The 19441-nt window shown below is 38.3% G+C and overlaps 1 protein-coding gene across 2 annotated transcripts in view; it reads right to left on the bottom strand.

The window, feature by feature from the left end:
• The window catches only part of FNDC3B (fibronectin type III domain containing 3B), a 357932-nt gene that overhangs the window by 168466 nt on the left and 170025 nt on the right, over positions 1 to 19441 (bottom strand). For both annotated transcript variants that reach the window (XM_082654911.1, XM_082654912.1), the window contains exon 4: positions 582 to 658. In XM_082654911.1, coding sequence (XP_082511037.1) covers positions 582 to 658 — 77 coding nt within the window. The remainder of the gene's footprint in view (positions 1 to 581; positions 659 to 19441) is intronic.

Here is a 19441-nt window from a genome sequence, read left to right as displayed (position 1 = left end):
ACTTTTTAAACAGCTATTGCTTTTTTTTTTTTTTTTACTTAAGAAATAATCCAATTTCAGAGAAATTTAAGTACAAACAGCGTATTTCTCACATCATATTCAGTAATTTATCAAGCCCAAGTCATGCCACATTACAGAAAAATGGGACTCCTATAACAGAAGGCAGACCCTATTTATGTTAACTATATGTCTCCTTTGATATTTTTTACTAATTAAGTCTACAAGTTTTTTTTTCTAGCAAATTGTGGTACAGATAGAAGGAAGTCTCTAAGGCAGTAGACTCAATGAAGGAACCACCATCAAATGGTCAAGTGTGAAACCCACCTCAGAGGAGGGCAGCCTGGTAACCCTGCTGTGTTTCCCTCCCGCTGACTTTCTGGCACGTCAAGCAGCAAGATGCAGGAAGGACCATGTGGTGCCACACAAACAAAATCAAAAACTAAAACAGGAAAACAAGAAAACCCCACAACTCTAGCATTATCCTAACTAAATTAATCCTGGAATAAGGTTCTGAGGCCATATTTTGTTTTGGAATAATGACAGTGCCCATAGTGAGTAGAGATGTCTATTAAATGGTTTACCTGTGAAATATAACCTGGAGGCACATGGATGGGAGGAATGGATCCATTGGGTGACATCATGGGAACTTCAGCAGGCCCTAAAAGAGGCAAGAGTAAGATATTAACAACTGAAGAAATATACATTATTCAAACTAATCATTGGTATTTTAAAATATTATCAAAACTGAAGAGAATCACTGACTATTTTCTCTTCAGTAATTGATACCTCGTGCCTTAGACGTGAAATCACAAATGAAAAGGAATTCTCCAGCTGCATAAGTTAAGGGGGTGGGGGTAGGAGAACAGCTATGAGCATCTTTTTTTTTTTTTTTTTTAATACTGTTTTTTAGCTGCACTGGGTCTTCGTTGCTGTGCGCAGGCTTTCCCTAGCTGCGGCGAGCGGGGCTATTCTTCGTTGTGGTGCACAGGTTTCTCATTGCAGTGGCTTCTCTTGTTGCAGAGCACGGGCTCTAGGCACACGGGCTTCAGGAGTTGTGGCACACGGGCTTCAGGAGTTGCAGCACGCGGGCTCAGTAGTTGCGGCACGCAGGCTCTAGGGTGCACAGGTTTCAGAGGTTGTGGCGCTCAGGCTAAGTAGTTGTGGCACTCGGGCTCAGTAGTTGTGGCTCGCAAGCTCTAGAGCACAGGCTCGTTAGTTGTACAGGCACAAGCACAGCAGGGGCTTAGTTGCTCCACGGCATGTGGGATCTTCGCTGACCAGGGATCGAACCTGTGTCCCTGGCACTGGCAGGCAGATTCTCAACCCCTGCGCCATCAGGGAAGTCCCTATGAGCATCTTTATAAATATTTAATGATTCCCAAAGCCTCAAGTTCCATAAATTAAGGCTGCTCAGTTAAGAGTAGTCTAACAAAGTAGGGCAAAAAGTTTCCTTTTTTCCCTTTAAAAGAATGTATTATCAATATATGCTTAAGTAAATAAATTTTTAATGAGTTTATCTCCTCTGGTTTAAAAAGCTCCTATAGACTTTGGGTTTATAATTTTCATTTTGATTATTATTTTCAATAAGTTACTGTAACATGCCATTAATTTGACACAGAAGAAACCTTTAAAATACTCCAAACCAACTGAATTTGACAAGTCTCTTATAAGGCAGGGGGTAAAAACAGATTATATTTTAAAACTAGACACTATTAGGAATACTCATACCAAATTTACTTGGATTATTTCAAAGTAAAGCATTCAATTAACAAGAGGTTAGTTTCAAAATATTAAATTCAACAAATGTTAATCGCATGTCTAAGGAAACAATGAAAGGCAAGGCAAAGCTCAGTTACTTAAGACATAGTTTGAGTTAATATTTAATTACAAGGAAACTGATTGTCATAACATCAAAATCAACTTCTGACACCCTTCCAAAGATCCTATGACTAAATGGTTTCCCTGGAAGTATAAGAACCACAGGTCACTGGTTTTCAGTTTGACAGGTGGCTCCCCTATTTAGCAACCCAGGTCCCAAATGTCAATCCAAAGCTGTGTTTCTAGTCTTGAGATGCGACTTCCTGGCTCCAAGTGCCCTGTGTTGTTTATTTGCTTTCTCCTGATGTGTGTTGTGCTGCCGGCAATGAAAATTGCTCTGCTGTAACAAAAACCAAGAAAAATACAACACTTTTCTTGGCAAAAGAAGACAGACCCTGCCACCCAGTGCTGCGCTTACATATAAGCACAATGCATCTTTCACCTCACAGTACAATCCAATGTTACAGCTACTTCTCAGGAAAAGTGTGGAGGGACAGGGATGCTGGGGTGCCCATCCAAAGGTCTACAAGTATAGGAAAAACATATAGGAGAAGCGCAGAAAAGATTTGAATATTCATGTAACATTCCACACGACTAGAGTTGCTGCAACTTCATGGACAATATGCCAAAGTACCAGACTATCTGATAATCTCTGAACACATACAAAATACCACAGTAGTCTCTCACATAGTAACACACTGGTAATCAGTTAAAGAAAAGGATGATGATGCCGTAAGAATGGATAATTCCACAATCCCACTGTATTTTTAAGTACGATTCCAACTAATACATCCAGCAGTCACTGAAGGCACTTTCCAAATTCACCTTCCAAATCCATCTTTCTCATCAGCTTTAGCATTTTTGCCACAGCCATTAAGACATTTAGGTATTTACTAAATATTTCTATTTGAATTGATTCACTTAAAAATCACAGACAACTATTTCACTCTTAGCCTGAGTACTATCGCTGAAATCCAAGGGTCAATGCACTCAGCTCTATAAGCAGGCATTAAGAGCGTGGCCTCTGCCTGGTTTCATTTCCCACCTCACTATTCACACTGGTTGTGTGACGTTGGACAATTCACTTAGCCTTTTTATGCCTCACTTGTCAATAAGAATAACAATCCCTACCTCATAGGTTTGTGTTTAAAGACTAAATTCAATGATACATGTAAAAGCATTTAGAGCAGTGCATGGCATAATAATCACTCATCAAAATGTTAGCAATCTTTACAATTTTTCTCTATTTTTTATAGTTTTTTTTTCCTGTTCTTTCATTACAGTTACATTTTAAGCACTATTTTTTTTAACAGTACATGTCCCTGTAACACACAGTCAACACGCATACTCTTTGTACAATACTGACTTATGAGGCAAACCTTCCTCATCAGATAAATAGCAAACATTTCACAGTGCAGAGTGTGAACAGAAATGCTACCACTTCAATAAAGTATTACTTTTTAATCACCAAAATGTATACCAGGCAAACAGTCTCTTAACCCCAGGCATGACCCCTAAAACTGTTAAAGCCATTTGTACAAAATGCTTTAAAGAATGCAGGACAAGTAAATGATTTACAGCCAGAAAATGTTTTCTTCCTGGCCTTGGTTTCAAAAGTAGCCAAATGACTTTAACATGCTTGTTCCCCCTTTCTCTTGTCACTGTCATCAAAACCCTTTCAAAAAGCCTTGCGAAATATACAGTAATGGTTTCTGAAACTCAGCTCTGCCCTAGAACCCTAAGGTTTCTCTCCTTTCTGAAATAAACCATTGCATACACAGGCATTCAGGAGTTTAAAAGCTAGGAAAATAAAATCCTTTTCACAATGGTGGTATGAGAAAAGTTATTGTCTCCCTAAATACTTATCTCCCAATCAGTGAGTTTATGCCTCTGCTCAACAGTTTGTGTTTGAGAACCTCCTGATACTATTATAATTCTTCCCTAATTAAAACACAAACTTCTCTTCCTAAACTTTTAGGACTACTAGATTCCTTTTGATTTTTAATCGATAATCTCGTGACACAGAAGACTGAAAGGATATAGCCCTGAGAATATGTGGAAAATGGTTCTCTTCTTGTTCAAACCACCAACACCGGATATGTGAGGGGTAAAAAAGGCACACAATCTCCCCAAACTAACTTCCTTTCTGACTGTATTGGGAAACCATCCATCTATTAAACTTTTTGGAAAAAAAACTTTTTAAATCTCTTAAGATATCTGGAACCCTCTTTATTAAACACTCTTCTTACATAAAGGTAGGTCTACACAAATATACATACACATAGATTAAATAATTTGAACACAAACATACACTTCCAAACTACTTCAGATTTTTTTTTTTTTTTTGAGAAACTAAATAAGAAGCTCAGCTAGAGACCACATGAACTCTTCCACAGACAGATGAAAGATGTCACACGTACAATTTCTAGAACTGGAACTAGAATGTTTGCTAAAACCCAAGTAATTCTATGAAAAAAATGCCTTGGGAAATTTGATCAATTTCAGGCTGTGACTTCAACAGTCAAGAACCCCCCCCCCTTTTTTTCTTTTTTCTTTTTTTAACATCTTTATTGGAGTATAATTGCTTTACAGTGTTGTGTTAGTTTCTGCTGTATAACGAAGTGAGTCAGCTATACGCATACATATATCCCCATATCCCCTCCCTCTCATCTCCCTCTCACCCTCCCTATCCCACCCCTAGGTGGTCACAAAGCACCAAGCTGATCTCCCTGTGCTATGCTGCTGCTTCCCACTAGCTATTTTATATTTGGTAGTGTATATAAGTCCATGCCACTCTCTCACTTCGTCCCAGCTTACCCCTCCCCTTCCCCCTCCCCGTGTCCTCAAGTCCATTCTCTAACTCTGCGTCTTTATCTCTGTCCTGCCCCTAGGTTCATGCAAACCATTTTTTTTCTAGATTCCATATATATGTGTTAGCATATGGTATTTGTTTTTCTCTTTCTGACTTACTTCACTCTGTATGACAGACTCTAGGTCCATCCACCTCACTAGAAATAACTCAATTTCGTTTCTTTTTATGGCTGAGTAATATTCCATTGTATATACGTGCCACATCTTCTTTATCCATTCATCTGTCGATGGACACTTAGGTTGCTTCCATCTCCTGGCTACTGTAAATAGTGCTGCAATGAACACTCCCTTTTTTTTTCATTGAACAAGATGTGAGACACAAACAAGAACTATGATCAGTTTATAGTCATTAAAAAATTTAACCACAATATGCAAGTACATGGTCTAACATCTTAAAAGTCTGCTAGCATTTGTTAATGAATTGATTTTTCATTTACTTACAGCAAACTGTGAACAAGAAAGGTTGGAGAGCGGCTTAATTATTCAACCAACAGTAATTCATGCAATGATCCTACAACTTTATTCTCACATCAAAGAGACTGAAGGAGAGTCCAGCAATGTTGTATTTCTAGGGACACATAGCTCATGGAGAGCTTCTAAGCCCCTGCCATGGCTGTACGACCATTCTGCTTCACTCTGTGCTTCTTCCCTGCCACCAGGGATCCCCCCCAGAGCCCACACGTGTAGATACCCCTTGCTCTGATACTATATTCAGAATATTCACCCATCCTGGGAGAAGAGTTAACTAGATTGACTCGAGGAGAATGTACAAATGAGGTTCAGACATCTGAAAGTGGTGGAAAATGGGAATCCAGGGTATATATTATCATTTAAATTAGTCTCAGAAATAGATTAGGTATAAATAATTAATTACACCACAATTTTGACATCTTGAAATGGTATTTTTTATAAACTGAATATTTGCCAGTAGGTAAACAAGTAGTGAATAAGTAGAATGTTATGATTGTAATTGTCTATAAACTGGTACTTGTGTGTCCAAATGGCTACTTTCAACAACAGCCATTAGTAGTAATAAATCACATTCTTAGCTTATTAACAAATATTATTTTGTTCAAAGAGGATGAAAGGGGTGGCGGGGGGGAAGGATGTAAGAGGACTGAGATCACAACACAGCAAGATAAAGGAAAGCTAATGAGAAAAATAAAGCAAGGGCAAAACACTGATGTGATAAAATCCAATGAACCTTATTTAAAAAAATAAAAAGACACCTGAGTCTTTCTAAATAGCCAAAAGATAATTTCTTGCTTGCTGAAGTAGTCATATGGATAAGGCCACAGCTAATAGGTAACCAGATAATTATGGTGAAAGCACTTATCAAAACAAACGGTCTAAATAAAAGTACACTGCGGGCTTCCCTGGTGGCGCAGTGGTTAAGAATCCGCCTGCCAATGCAGGGGACACAGGTTAGAGCCCTGGTCCGGGAAGATCCCACATGCTGCGGAGGAACTAAGCCCGTGCGCCACAACTACTGAGCCTGCGCTCTAGAGCCCCTGAGCCACCAGAGCTCACATGCCACAACTACTGAAGCCCGTGCTCTACAACAAGAGAAGCCACCACAATGAGGAGCCCACACACAGCAATGAAGACCCAACGCAGCCAAAAATAAATAAATTAAAAAAAAAAAAGTACACTTGCGCTGTTTGCCAAGGGTGTAAGACTGAATACAAAATGTGAGATCTTCTGGTGAACCTTGTGAATGTCTAATAATGAATCTCCAGTTATTCACAGTGATTCAAGACATGTAGACGAGCGAAGAGATTATGTAGGCGCTTTGGGGAACACTGATTTTTTTAAAGCTATTCAACACTAATTAATCCCACAAGAGAACTAAAAGGAATACAAAGGTAATAAAATAAAGCACAGGTTCTAACCTAAGCTTAAACTCTAGTGCAGTGGTTCTTAAACTTTAGTGTGCATCAAAATCATCCAGAGGGTTTCTGAAAATCCAGATTGCTAAACTCCACTTCCCATAGTTTCAGAATCAGAAGACTGGGGGTGGGTCTTAAGAGCTAGTATTTCTAACAAGTTCTCAGGTGATAACCTCTGACTTAGTAGGTTAAAAGACAATAAGCATACACAGCAAACATGACACTCAATGGTTAAGAAACTGAAAGCTTTCCCTCTAACATGAGGAACAAGACAAGGATGCCTACTTTCACCACCACTATTGACATTGTACCAGAAGTCTTAGCTAGAACAACGGGGCAAAAAAAGAAAAAGAAACAGAAAAGCCATCCAAATTGGAAAGGAAGAAGTAAAATTATATTCGCAGAAGACATAATCCTATATATAGAAAATCCCAAAGATTCCATACACAAAAAACTATTAGAGCTAAAAAACGAATTCAGTAAATTTACAGGGTACAAGAGCAATGCATAAGTCAATTGTGTTTCTATGCACCAGCAATGAACAATCTGAAAAGGAAATTAAGAACACAATTCTATTTATGACAGTATCCAAAAGAATAAAATACCTAGGAAAAAATTTAATCAAGGGGGTGAAAGATTTATGCACTTAAATTACAAAACACTGCTGAAAGAAATTAAAGAAGACCTAAATAAATGGAACTTAAGAACACCTAAACAAAGACACGGAATGGAAGACTTAATATTGTTAAGATGGCAATACCGCTCAAAGCGATCTACTGAGTCAATGTAATCTCTACCAAAATTCCAACGGTCTTTTTGGCAGAAATGGAAAAGCCAACCCTCAAATTCATATGAAATTGCAAGAGGCCCCAAACAGACAAAAAGAATCAACTTGGACCCCTACCTGACATCATATACAAAAATTAACTCATCACAGATCTAAATATAAAAGCTAAAACCATAAAACCCTTAGAAGAAAACATGGGTATATATTTCATGGGCATCTGTCAATGGATTCTTAAATGTGACACCAAAACCACAAGCAACAAAAGAAAAAAAATAGAGTGGACTTCATAAAAATTAAAAACTTTTGTGCAAAGGACATTATTAACAAAGTGAAAAGACAACCTATAAAATAGGGAAAAAATATTTACAAATTCGGTAACTGATAAGGAACTAGTATCCCAAATATATATATATTGATAATTGTCACGACTCAACAAAAAGACAAACAACCTAATTTTTAAAACGGGTAAATGGTTTAAATAGACATCTTACCAAAGAAGATATACAAACAGCCAACAAACATATGAGAAGATGCTCACAACATCGTTAGTCATTAGGGAAACACAAATCAAAACCACAATGAGGTACCACTTCACACCCCCTACAATGCCTATTCTCAGAAAAATGGAAAATAAGTGTTGGTGAGGATGTGGAAAAACTGGAACCCTTGTACAATTGCTGGTAGTGATGTAAAATGATACAGCTGTTGTGGAAAACAGTTTGGCTCGTCCTCAAAAAGTTAATCAGGAAAGTACCATTATGACCCACCAATATCACTCCTAGGTATAATATACCCAGAAGGATTGAAAACTGGGATGCAAACAAATACATGTACACACACGTTGACAGCATCACTATTCACAATAGCCAAAAGATGCAAACAGCCAAAATGTCTATTAGGGGATGAATGGGTAAATACAATGTGACATAATACACACAGGCAATATTACTCAGTCATAAAAAGAAATGAAGTACTGATATATGCTACAAGGTTGAAAACGTTACGCTAAGTGAGAGAAGCCAGACACAAAAGGTCACATAGTGTGATTCCATGTATATGAAATATCCAGAATAAATAAATCAACAGAAATGAAACTCAGATTTGTGGTTTCCAAGGGCTGAGGGGTGGGAGAGATTTGGGAAGCAACTGCTTAATAGATGCAGGGTTTCCTTTTGGGGTGATGAAAATGTTTTAGAACTAGAAAGAAGTAGTGATTGCATAACACCGTAAATATACTAAATTGCCAATGAATTAAAATAGTTAATTTTATCTAATTAATAATGTTAATAGTTAATGTTATGTGTATTTCACCTCAATAAAAATATTTTTTTTAAAGAAATGATGAGCACATAACCAAAGAACTATAAGATAGTAAAACTGGGGTTACTAATAAACTACCAAAAAGCAACTGAACATAAACTTCCTAGAGCACATCTTCATTCCTCATACATTAATTTCTGGGAGGATGCTATTTCTAGACACTGTGCTATGCAAAAAGCCAGTAAAGTGCATTCTCTGTCCTCAAAGCACTCACAGTCTAATTACGAGGAACAGATATATAAACAAACACACACAAGGATGCACTTCAGGCACTTCAGGCACTGTCTAAATTTAGCAAGATTTTAAATGATTATCACCCTATGGACACATTAGTAATTACAGAAATGAGCTGTTAGAAGGCCCTTAGGATTTAGTGGAGGGCTCACTGTTTTACAACTAAAGAAACTGAGGCCCAGAAGCAAACTGAGAAGCTGGCAGGTGATGGAACAACAGGGTCTAGAAGTCAGTTTTGCTAGTTTTCAGCCCAATGTGGTTTCCTTCAGGAGTAAGTTTTGTTGTTTCTTAAAATGCTGCTGCAAAGTCATTTTCTCTCACGGTGTAATTTTCACATAGAGCCAGGTATAGATGGCACGTTTCTCTGGCTCAGATATATTGGTCTCTCCAAACTGTAACTACTTCTTCCCAAAGGCACCCTGCCAGAGAGGAAACAAACTGGGAAGAGCAGAATCTGAGCAGTGCAAAGAACAAAAGCTTTGGAGCTAGTGAGACCTGGGCTTGAATGTGAGCTCTACCACTTTCTAGCATGACCTTGGGCTAGTTACTTAAACTCTCTCTGACTGATCAGCACTTTTCTGACCTACAAAAAAGGATGACAAGAGCTAATTTCAAGGGTTGTTCTGAGGACTGGAAGTTGTAATAATGCATATAGGGTCCAGCACAGTACCGTGTCAAATAATGGTATTTAAAAAACAACTCCAACATTGTGCCACGAAGAAAAATACTGTATGAACAAAGAGGTTAATAGAGACTAAGCATTTATCAGAGAGACAAATGAAGAGTTAGATGCTTTCTCAAATGAGCAAGTCAGTTGTTTTGTCCTTCACAATTTTTCCCTCTAAAAATGTGTTTCCATCTTGTACCTTCAAAATAATATTCTCCTTTTAAAAATATAATGCGGGCTTCCCTGGTGACACAGTGGTTGAGAGTCCGCCTGCCAATGCAGGGGACACGGGTTCGTGCCCCGGTCCGGGAAGATCCCACATGCCGCGGAGCGGCTAGGCCCGTGAGCCGTGGCCGCTGAGCCTGCGTGTCCGGAGCCTGTGCTCCACAACGGGAGAGGCCACAACAGTGAGAGGCCCGCGTACCGCAAAAAAAAAAAAAAAATATATATATATATATATATATATTGCATTCGAGATATATGAATTATGATTTAAAAACAAGGAACAAATTTTTAAAAAAGGAAAAGATGGCTGCTTTCCCATAGTTGTCTACTTTCCCATATCTAATACTAGCCCTCTACCTCTCCCAAAACCACCTGTTATCTTTTCCTAATTTCTAGGAAACCTTAGAAAATTGGGTATGCCTAACTTTCTAAATGTCTGGACAACTCTAAATCAAAGGATCAGCCCTTGTTTTCTGAAAGTCAATCCTCTACATCTCTCTGACATTGGCTTTATTACAAGAATTTCTAGTCTGGCTCAGCTATTGTCCTTAAAAGTAGCAAGTGACCGTAACAACAAATTGCCCAATGATGACTAAAATATTCCTGTTGAAGTCTTCCTGAAGTAAACCACTACCAAGAACCAAAAGTGAGCTGCCGATAGAACTCATAAATAATGGGTCACCACCATCTTATCATTTAACCATTTAAAAACACAAGAAGGTGCTACTTTAGTTAAATATGTTATACCATTTTTGAAATGCAAGTCTTTTCTTTCCAAATATTCCTCTTCGAACTTGTTCTGCTACTTAGCTGTTATAAGGGCATCAGGAGTAGAGCAAGAGTTTAATTCTCACATAAGACTAAACTTCATCAATCCCAATTTTCCTTAATTTCAAAAAAATTGAGATATCTACCCACGTTATCAAGTTGCTTTTAGGCTTAAATGTTAATAAAATCTGTATACTTACTGAGTGATTATAGAGTGTTTTTCTTATATTAGTTAATATTTTATTGCATTCAATTCAATAAACATTTATTGTACAAGATGCTGTAAGGTATTAAAAGCCACACAGAAGATTCGACAACAGAAACGTTACTAACAAACTACTACATAAATAAGCAGCAATTGTTTTATTAGCGGCCAAGAGCTCTGGAGCTGGACAATAAAAATCATCCACGGGGTGGGTAGAAGGAGCATATTTAACGCTTCCAGTGACTGACAGTGAATGGTAAAGGAAGTCGGTGAATCCACTCACAACAGGCATGATGCCTAACACAGTTTTAAAAAGAACTTGATTTAAATTCAGGCCTACAGGAATACAAGCTCTAAGACTGTCAAAGATATTAGGTACCATGAGAGAGGCCAGTGATACAGCCTTCGACTCCTGATTTTAGAGCTCTTGGCTGTTGCTTTGTTCAGTTCAACAAACCTTTGCTGAACCCGGTCTAGCTGCCAGACCCGGCACAGGATGCCAAGGACACACTGACATTGAAGAGAACAAGCATTTCTGCTCTTAATTATGGAGAGAATGGCATGCAGAATGAGTAATGCACAGGTGCATAGAGTGCGGGGCTGAGGGGGAAACCCAGCTTTGTGTCCTGCTTTGGGCCTGAGGTTTCTGCGACAGACACTGTGTATCTCGGCATGGAGTCAGGCACATAGTCCAGACATCTCAAGCAGCATGAGCATTTGGTAAGAGTCTAGTCTAGCAATAGAAGTGATTAAACAATTAGGTAGGAGGCCTATGAAAAATGGTTCCAAAAGTTCATCTTTGGAAAAAACAAAACACAAGACAGTGAGTTCACAGATACAGCCTGATGTTGAAGCTGGACCTCCCGAGGTCTCAGGGCCCTGCTCTTCATGTTAAATTTATCACCCTCTTCAAATCTGGACCATAACTTAACCAGTCCACAAAATGAAAAACATTCAGTGTCACCCTTCCAGTTAAACTTATCTAAATGAACACTAAGACTCAGTCTGTCTTTGTTTGATTTTTAATGTCAGGTTTTAATGACAGATAATCCATGGATTTGCTTATTTATACTTAAACCAGGACCTTATAAACGTCAAAGCTCTGAGGAATGACACAAACACAACTCAGTAATACTGAGAATGAGCTTCTGATATTTTACCAAAAAAAGTCCCTGCAAATACTAGCAGCAAAATTAAAATAAAGTCATCAAAAGGGCATTCACTTCAAAGCCTTTTAAAGCAAATCTTTCCTAGCATGCTTTCTCTATGCCCATCAAGGGCATCAGAGAGCCCCTCACACTTTCTTATACAGGGTAATGAGGACCATTTTGCCAACTACTGGTATTAGCTAATAACAAATTCAAGAGGAAGTTGCCCAACAAACTGAGTCAGAATGGGTGAGCATAACTTCAGTGGAACCCTCCAAGAGAGTCTTGTTGAGGGTAGAAATTTATTAGAGCGGAGTATTTTAATTTCATTTTAAATGTCCTGAGATAAAACAAACTGATATTTTTAAGAAATAAGTCTATTAATTTTGTAGAGAAAAAAATCAGAAAGAAAAATTATTCATTAAAAGGCAATGGCAGAGACAGCAACTAAGCAACGTGCCAGCAGGACTGGGGCAGAACTTATTCACTGTGGCACTGAGTATTTTAAAAGGGTTGCCTTCATTCTCTCACCAGCTTTCTTTGCGGTCAGAAAGGGTTATGAAAGGGAACAGGAAAGAATAAAACCCTGTCTACTCTTCTCCTCCAGACCTCAACTCCCACCCCATTTGGCTGCCCCACAAGCCTGTTTTCTCCCGGGAAGGAAAGAACAGCAAACAAAAGATAGGACAGCAAATAGATATTTTCCTAACAACTCTGTGAAGAACTCAGGGGCAAATGTGCACTTCCTAAATAAAATAATGTGCGCTCCTCTTTACAACTCCAAGGTCATGCTGTAGAGGGGCAAGTTTGAAAACAGTACTGAAATTATTAACCCAACAACAATATGTGATTGCACTCCTCTCAAGATCTGTTTTATATTATCCATCTGTCAGAAATGAAAGACTATTAAAACATCACCCACCTGAAAGCTGAATTACAGAAATAATAAGGTATAGCTTTACCAACATATCATTACACAATATATTGGGGGAGTTCAATTATCCATTGCTCTGATGAGGTTTACAAAGCCAACCACAGAGGATACCTTTTAATTGCCCTCAAGGCTGGCTCTTCTGCTCCCTGCCCTCCCACCATGAGCATGCTTCCCGTAAAGGAAAGCCTCTGACAACATTCTAAAGGCATTTTATTGACAACATCCCAACATGGTTTACTACCTTGGTCCTTTTAACTCATGCACCTCAAGAAAACAAAGGCAAGAGAAAAATGTCTGGGATCCACGGCACAGAGCTGCTAAAGAAAACCAACAGTTATTATGGAAATGGAAAAAAAATAATCCAAATGTTCCACAGAACACAAATCACAGTTTATCTACCTGATGCCATTTTCCCTCCAACTATAAGGTTATTCTTTTCACTCACTCACAATGTCAGGTTGGAAGCTGCTTCTCAACAGAAGACCCGCAATCTTCTGAAATTAATTTAATTTTACAAAAATGTTTTGATTGCTAATAAAAATTCTCTAAATTGTCCAGTGGTTCGGACCTAATAATGGGCTTTGAGATGACTACCTCAGTTTACAGTTCTAATCTCTGCCTTACCTAAACCATGTAGAGGAGACCAAGAGAGTTAAGTGAGAGCTCCTATAGACCAGCCACGTTTACACAGCTTGTTGCTTTTACTCTTTTTTGTTTGTATGTGAAAAACAAAGGGCAGGCTGAGACTGACAGTAAACAACAACTACAAATAGGTTAGGCTCTCCCATTTGAAGTCTGATCAAAGGCAGTCAGTAAACACCTCCAAGTAACTGCAGGAAGGTTGGGTCACCCTGGCCAGTTATTTTCTCGGCTATAAAAATGAGCTGACACAGTTACTGTTTGAGGGGCAGACAACTGCTTTATGGCATAGATGCTTTCTCGTCCTGGCACACTGGTTCAACAGAAACAAAAATTTTTACTAAGCAGGCTACAATTTCACTTTCAAGTATCAACCCTCCACTTACAAAGGGGACTGAGACAAATGAAAATGGCGAGGGTCTAAGCTTGGGGAATACGTAACCAGAAAGATCTCCTAGCTGATTAACTGCTGTCCTTCCCTAGCTTAAAAAAAGAAGCTTTTCAAGAGAATGATAAATTTTAAAAGTCACCCCATCCAGAGAACTATCAGCCAGTCAGGAATATCCAAGACTAGGCCATACCAGGATAGGTAAGAAAAGGAAAATGCAAAATTACCAATATGTTCAATGAAAAAAAAAAAATCAAAACAGTAATTTCACTTATACTACCATCAGTGGTTAAACAACATAACCAAAACCAGATATACACAACATACAAACACGAGCAACTCCTAAATCCCTTCAAGGCAAAACATTCATATTAACACCCTTCCAGTCCAGACATCCCTATCACATTAAACTGTGAGCATCAGAAGTTGTGAGTATTTTTCAACTCTTTATCTCCATCACTGCCTTTGAGAAACCATTGTGTTTTGTGACTTCTCTTCCCTCTGACATCACCTATGAAATAATCCCCATGTGCACATGGCCTGAAGTCCATACCTTAAGCCTCATACTTACCAAGTGATCACCTTCACTTTTAGAAGAGTAAAACAGTGTCAAAATATTTGATTAAAAATTTCCTGGTCACAGATATGAGGTCAGGTCTGTTAGGTAATGTGTTGCTAGAACAAAGTGAAGATCTGATAATAAGGAGAAAGAAAGGTTTGGGGCAGCAAGATGACATTCTCGTAGAAAAGAGAGGAGGAACTAGACATATACTGAATATACAAGAAGGAAAAAGAAAAAAAAACAAAACACAGAAGGAGGAAATAATCTGGTGGACTGGGGAGAAAACCTCAAACCAGGCATAAAAATCACACCCAGAAAATATTTGGCCCCAATTAATCTCCACTGAATTGGGTTCCAATTCAGTGTGATACATTAAAAGGTCTGTGGTGAGAGCACACGCATGATATTCAAAATAGCAGCTCAAAAAAAGCATCACAGGAATCTAGAGGCTGGTCAACGATCCATTTCAGCTTTCAAGCGGTATTTTTAAAAACTCTTCTCTTCAACCTACCCTATGGAAACCAACTGAAGCTCAGTGGAGATATGGGATCCAATCCACAAGGCCTTGGGTAAGTCACTTAACTGTGCATGTTAATAACTGCCTTAAATGCAATGTAAAAGAAAAGGAACATGATGATTTCCATGCTTCCTTCTAGAGCAGTAGCAATGGTGTCATTTAGGCCTATGCTTGCAGATTCTAGAAAGAGCTGTTAGTGGACAATCTCTAAAATCCTTCCAGCTGTGAGCCTCAAATGAGAGTTACATTAGAATCTCTGGGGCCTTTTGAAAATGTAGATTTCCAGGACCTCTGGAACCTGGTTTCTTTCACAGGCTGACCAGCTCTCCCTTCCTTACCCCTCAATTATACACCCCATTGATTTTGACGTAGACGTACTATGGATCAGTCAGAGGAATAATGACCTAGAAAGAATGCAATAAAATAAATAAAAGGGCGAGAAGAATAATCACATTCAAGATCCTTGAAGCACGTCTCATTTGTACTTACTTTAGGCCAAATTAGCTGAGTCTTAATTTCAGCACAATGCTTAAAAGTGAAGAGGGAAAAGAGACAGCCAAGTTCCATAAATTTTATCCAATTGATGGGTATTTAATTAAATATATATCAACAAAGATGACTATAATTTGGCTAAAAATAGTCCTCCAGCTTTAGTCATAATAAAGCTACTATTATACTTCCATGGCAACAACAAAATAATCACAGAATTTTATATAATATAAAATAATAAGCATTCTATTAAGCAGTCTATACAAGTATTATATTTATTTATATGATTACAGGACATCAGTGACAATTTAATACGAAACTCTATGCATCTAAAAATAAACAAACAGGGAGAACATTTGATAAAATCTTTGTAACTGTTTTTAGTTGACAGCCAAGATCACAGAATCAAAATTCCCTTAGGGGTGGCAAGCATCTTAAAGGTCATTCAGTCCAATTCCCTACTTAAGGCTTGAACTGCTGATCAAAATCTCTAGCAAGTGGCCAGAATATTTCAAGTAATACAGAGTTCACCTTCTGAAAACACAGCAAATTCCATTTTTTAGGAATCTTAATTGAGAATGGGTTTTCCCTTTTAATAAGCAGAAATCTGAATTCTATTCCTAAGAGTCATACAGACTAAACGTAATCTCAATCCCATAAAACAATACTTCAGATACTTGGAGAGTTAAATCTCATCAGGCCTCCTCCTAAAGACAAAACTACTTGGGATTTCTTTACCCTCTCCTTCTTTGTCATGGCTTCTAACTGCATCCCCATTGGTCATTCTAACAATCTACCTTGTCTATAGCCCTTTTAAAACTTCTTAGGTTCTAAAAACATTACACTAGGGACGTCCCTGGTGGTCCAGTGGTTAAGAACCCACCTTCCAGTGCAGGGGACGCGGGTTTGATCCTTGGTCGGGGAACTAAGATCCCACATGCCGTGGGGCAACTAGGCCCACACACCACAACTACTGAGCCCGCATGCTCTAGAGCCCGTGCGCCACAACTAGAGAGCCCGTGTGCCGCAACTAAGACCCAACACAGCCAAATAAATAAATATTTTTAAAAATAAAATAAAAACATTACACTCCATCACTCTGTAAGCACAAGGTGTGGAGAATCATCACTGCCCTGGTCTATTCACAGTCAAGCTCAGACAGAAATAAGACCACTGGCTTCTCCTCCACACCAAGGCCAGCTGACCAATGAGGATGAATCCCTGAGTGCTCCATGCCTTTGGTGACCCATGGGCCTCTGCAGTTGAGAACTCAACTCACTGCAGGCGTTAAGCAAAGCCCAAACAACAGGGAACTGCTAAGTTCAAACCTGAGAGAGATCATGATTTCACTGTTTTTGCATTCTGGATTATACTAGGTTATTGAGATCATTGGTATCAGAATCAGCACTATAGTCATTACTTAAATATGTATATCTTCACATTTATATGCTATGAGTATCTTTTATGTGATATTATATGAAATCATTTAGATACTATAGTTTATATGTTTTTAGGTGTATGTGAGTGTATTGTCAAATGAAATCATAATATAAAGTTCACTTCATATGAAGTAATCTCATTATCATTAACCCAAAGGTTTTTGTAACAGAATAGTTAGTAGTTAGGCATTAAATGACATGTCTGTAATCAAGATACTTCCTCGTTTTCAATCTCAACTTTTGCAAATGTGTCAGTGGCAAAATTTCTACAATTGGGTAAAACATCTAAAAAGCAGGTAACTTCTCAGCTGATACTTCTCTCACTTGAGCCAGTTAAAAGAACATTTTCTTCCCTAAAACTTTAGTTTATTCTTCTCAACATTTATACCCATTTGGGTATTCATAAGCAAATCTTTTCATTTTTTGCATGTGGCTACAAAGTTTTTTAAAGAGGACTCCAAAAATGCAGGATCTTACGAAAAATTAATACTTAGGTTTTCTTAAATCCTAAAGCAACCTAATAATACTGATTCATTTTACTGAAACATGTCAATAACTTTGATGGCCTTTATTCCATCACTCCCTACCGAGCTCTCCTCCCCAAGAAAAAGAATGAAAATAACAGTTTGTACCCACCTTCCAACTTAGCTAAATCTCATTAATTTTTTTGAAAGTGCCAATATAATCTGTGAAATATTCTGGAAAGGTTTTCTCACAGATTCTTGATTCTATTTGAATTTATTATTTTAAAAAACAAAATTTTCCTTTTTTGAGAAGAACCCAGTTTCTCATTTTACCCCACGCTTCAGGTTTTTCATGAGGACTGTTAGCAGTACAACCATATTGCTATGGGCTTATAACAACTTATAGAACTCTCAACTAATGTGGTTCCCAAAGGGGTCACCCATTCAAAACATTAAATTTAAATTCATCTACGTTTATTAGTGGTCCAAAGTCTAGAATCCCTACTGTGGCTCAACAGAGTAAGAAGAAGAAAAACAAATGATGCATCTTATTATGTGTAGCATAGGGGTATATTTTTATAAATATCATATTTCACCAAGTCAAAGATACCATCTATAAGACAACATAATTTCATATGCTACTGAAAAAGAAAAAATGTTGCCTTCAATTGACATTCAATCAAGTATAAGATGCATGACAATTCAAAAGATGTTAAAATGGGAGTAGAAAAGTGTTTTTTAAGATTCATGAAATATGGGATAGTCTGAGAAGAAACTGAAAGAAATCAGAGAGTTCACAATCCCAATCTGTAGACCTATCCAATGGCTCAGTGGATGATTAAGAGGTTTGTGAACACAAGCACAAAATTCCCATTAACAACACGATTTGGAACAATCATTAAGAGCCAGCTTTAGAGTGAAGCCAGTGTCATACAGAGTGAAGTAAGTCAGAAAGAGAAAAACAAATACCGCATGGTAACACATATATGGAATCTAAAGAAAAAAAATGGATATGAAGAACATAGAGGCAGGACAGGAATAAAGACGCAGATGTAGAGAATGGACTTGAGGACAAGGGGAAGGGGAAGGGTAAGCTGGGACGAAGTGAGAGAGTGGCATGCACATATATACACTACGAAATGTAAAATAGATGGCTAGTGGGAAGCAGCTGCATAGCACAGGGAGATCAGCTCCATGCTCTGTGACCACCTAGAGGGGTGGGATAGGGAGGGTGGGAGGGAGACACAAGAGGGAGGAGATATGGGGATATATGTATATGTATAGCTAAAAAATTTAAAGAAGAAAAAAAAAACAGAACCAGCTTTAAGTCTAATGTCCCAGAAATTACCAAAATTCATTTCTTGAACAAAAACTTCCAACTTGGAATTACAGAGTAGTTCACTGAAATAAATGTACCCTACCCCCTCCTTTCTCCTTTAAATTCAAATTCACTGAATGTTAGTTGAACTCAGTATTCCTGTAACTAATGTATTTGCTTTACTTCAGTTAAACATAAACCAAGTTTTAGTCTTTAAATGTTCAAAATTCACAAAAAAAGGCAGGTCACTGTCCCCTTCAAGAGACTGGCAGTCTCACTACGCATTAAACCTAAGACTGAAGACAATTTCTGATAACAGCCATGAATGTCTAGCTTCCTCATATCCTGAAGGCATACAACCACTGGTTCAGAACTCTTAGGGCAAGTGTTTAGCAAAGTAAAAAAATTTACTTTAAAAAAGTTTGAGGGACTTCCCTGGTGGTCCAGTGGTTAAGAATCCACCTTCCAATGCAGGGGACGGGCCTCGACCCCTGGTTAGGGAACTAAAATCCCACATGCCGCGGGGCAACTAAGTCCTCGTGCCACAACTACTGAGCCTGCACGCCACAACTAGAGAGAAGCTCAGGCGCCACAAACAGAGAGAAGCCCGCACGCTGCAACGGAAGATCCCCCACGTGGCAACTAAGACCCAATGCAGCCAAAAACAAACGAAAAAAGTGTGATACCTCTGGAAAGACTGAGCGTAAACAGTCCTAGGAAGGTCTGGTCATCCCATGGACTTGGCGATACATCTGATTT

Source organism: Grampus griseus (assembly GCF_964374135.1).
Source record: "Grampus griseus genome assembly, chromosome: 5".
In the NCBI taxonomy this organism is placed as follows: Eukaryota; Metazoa; Chordata; class Mammalia; order Artiodactyla; family Delphinidae; genus Grampus; species Grampus griseus.
Note: the sequence above shows the minus strand (reverse complement) of the source record. Positions and strands in the feature narration are given on the sequence as shown.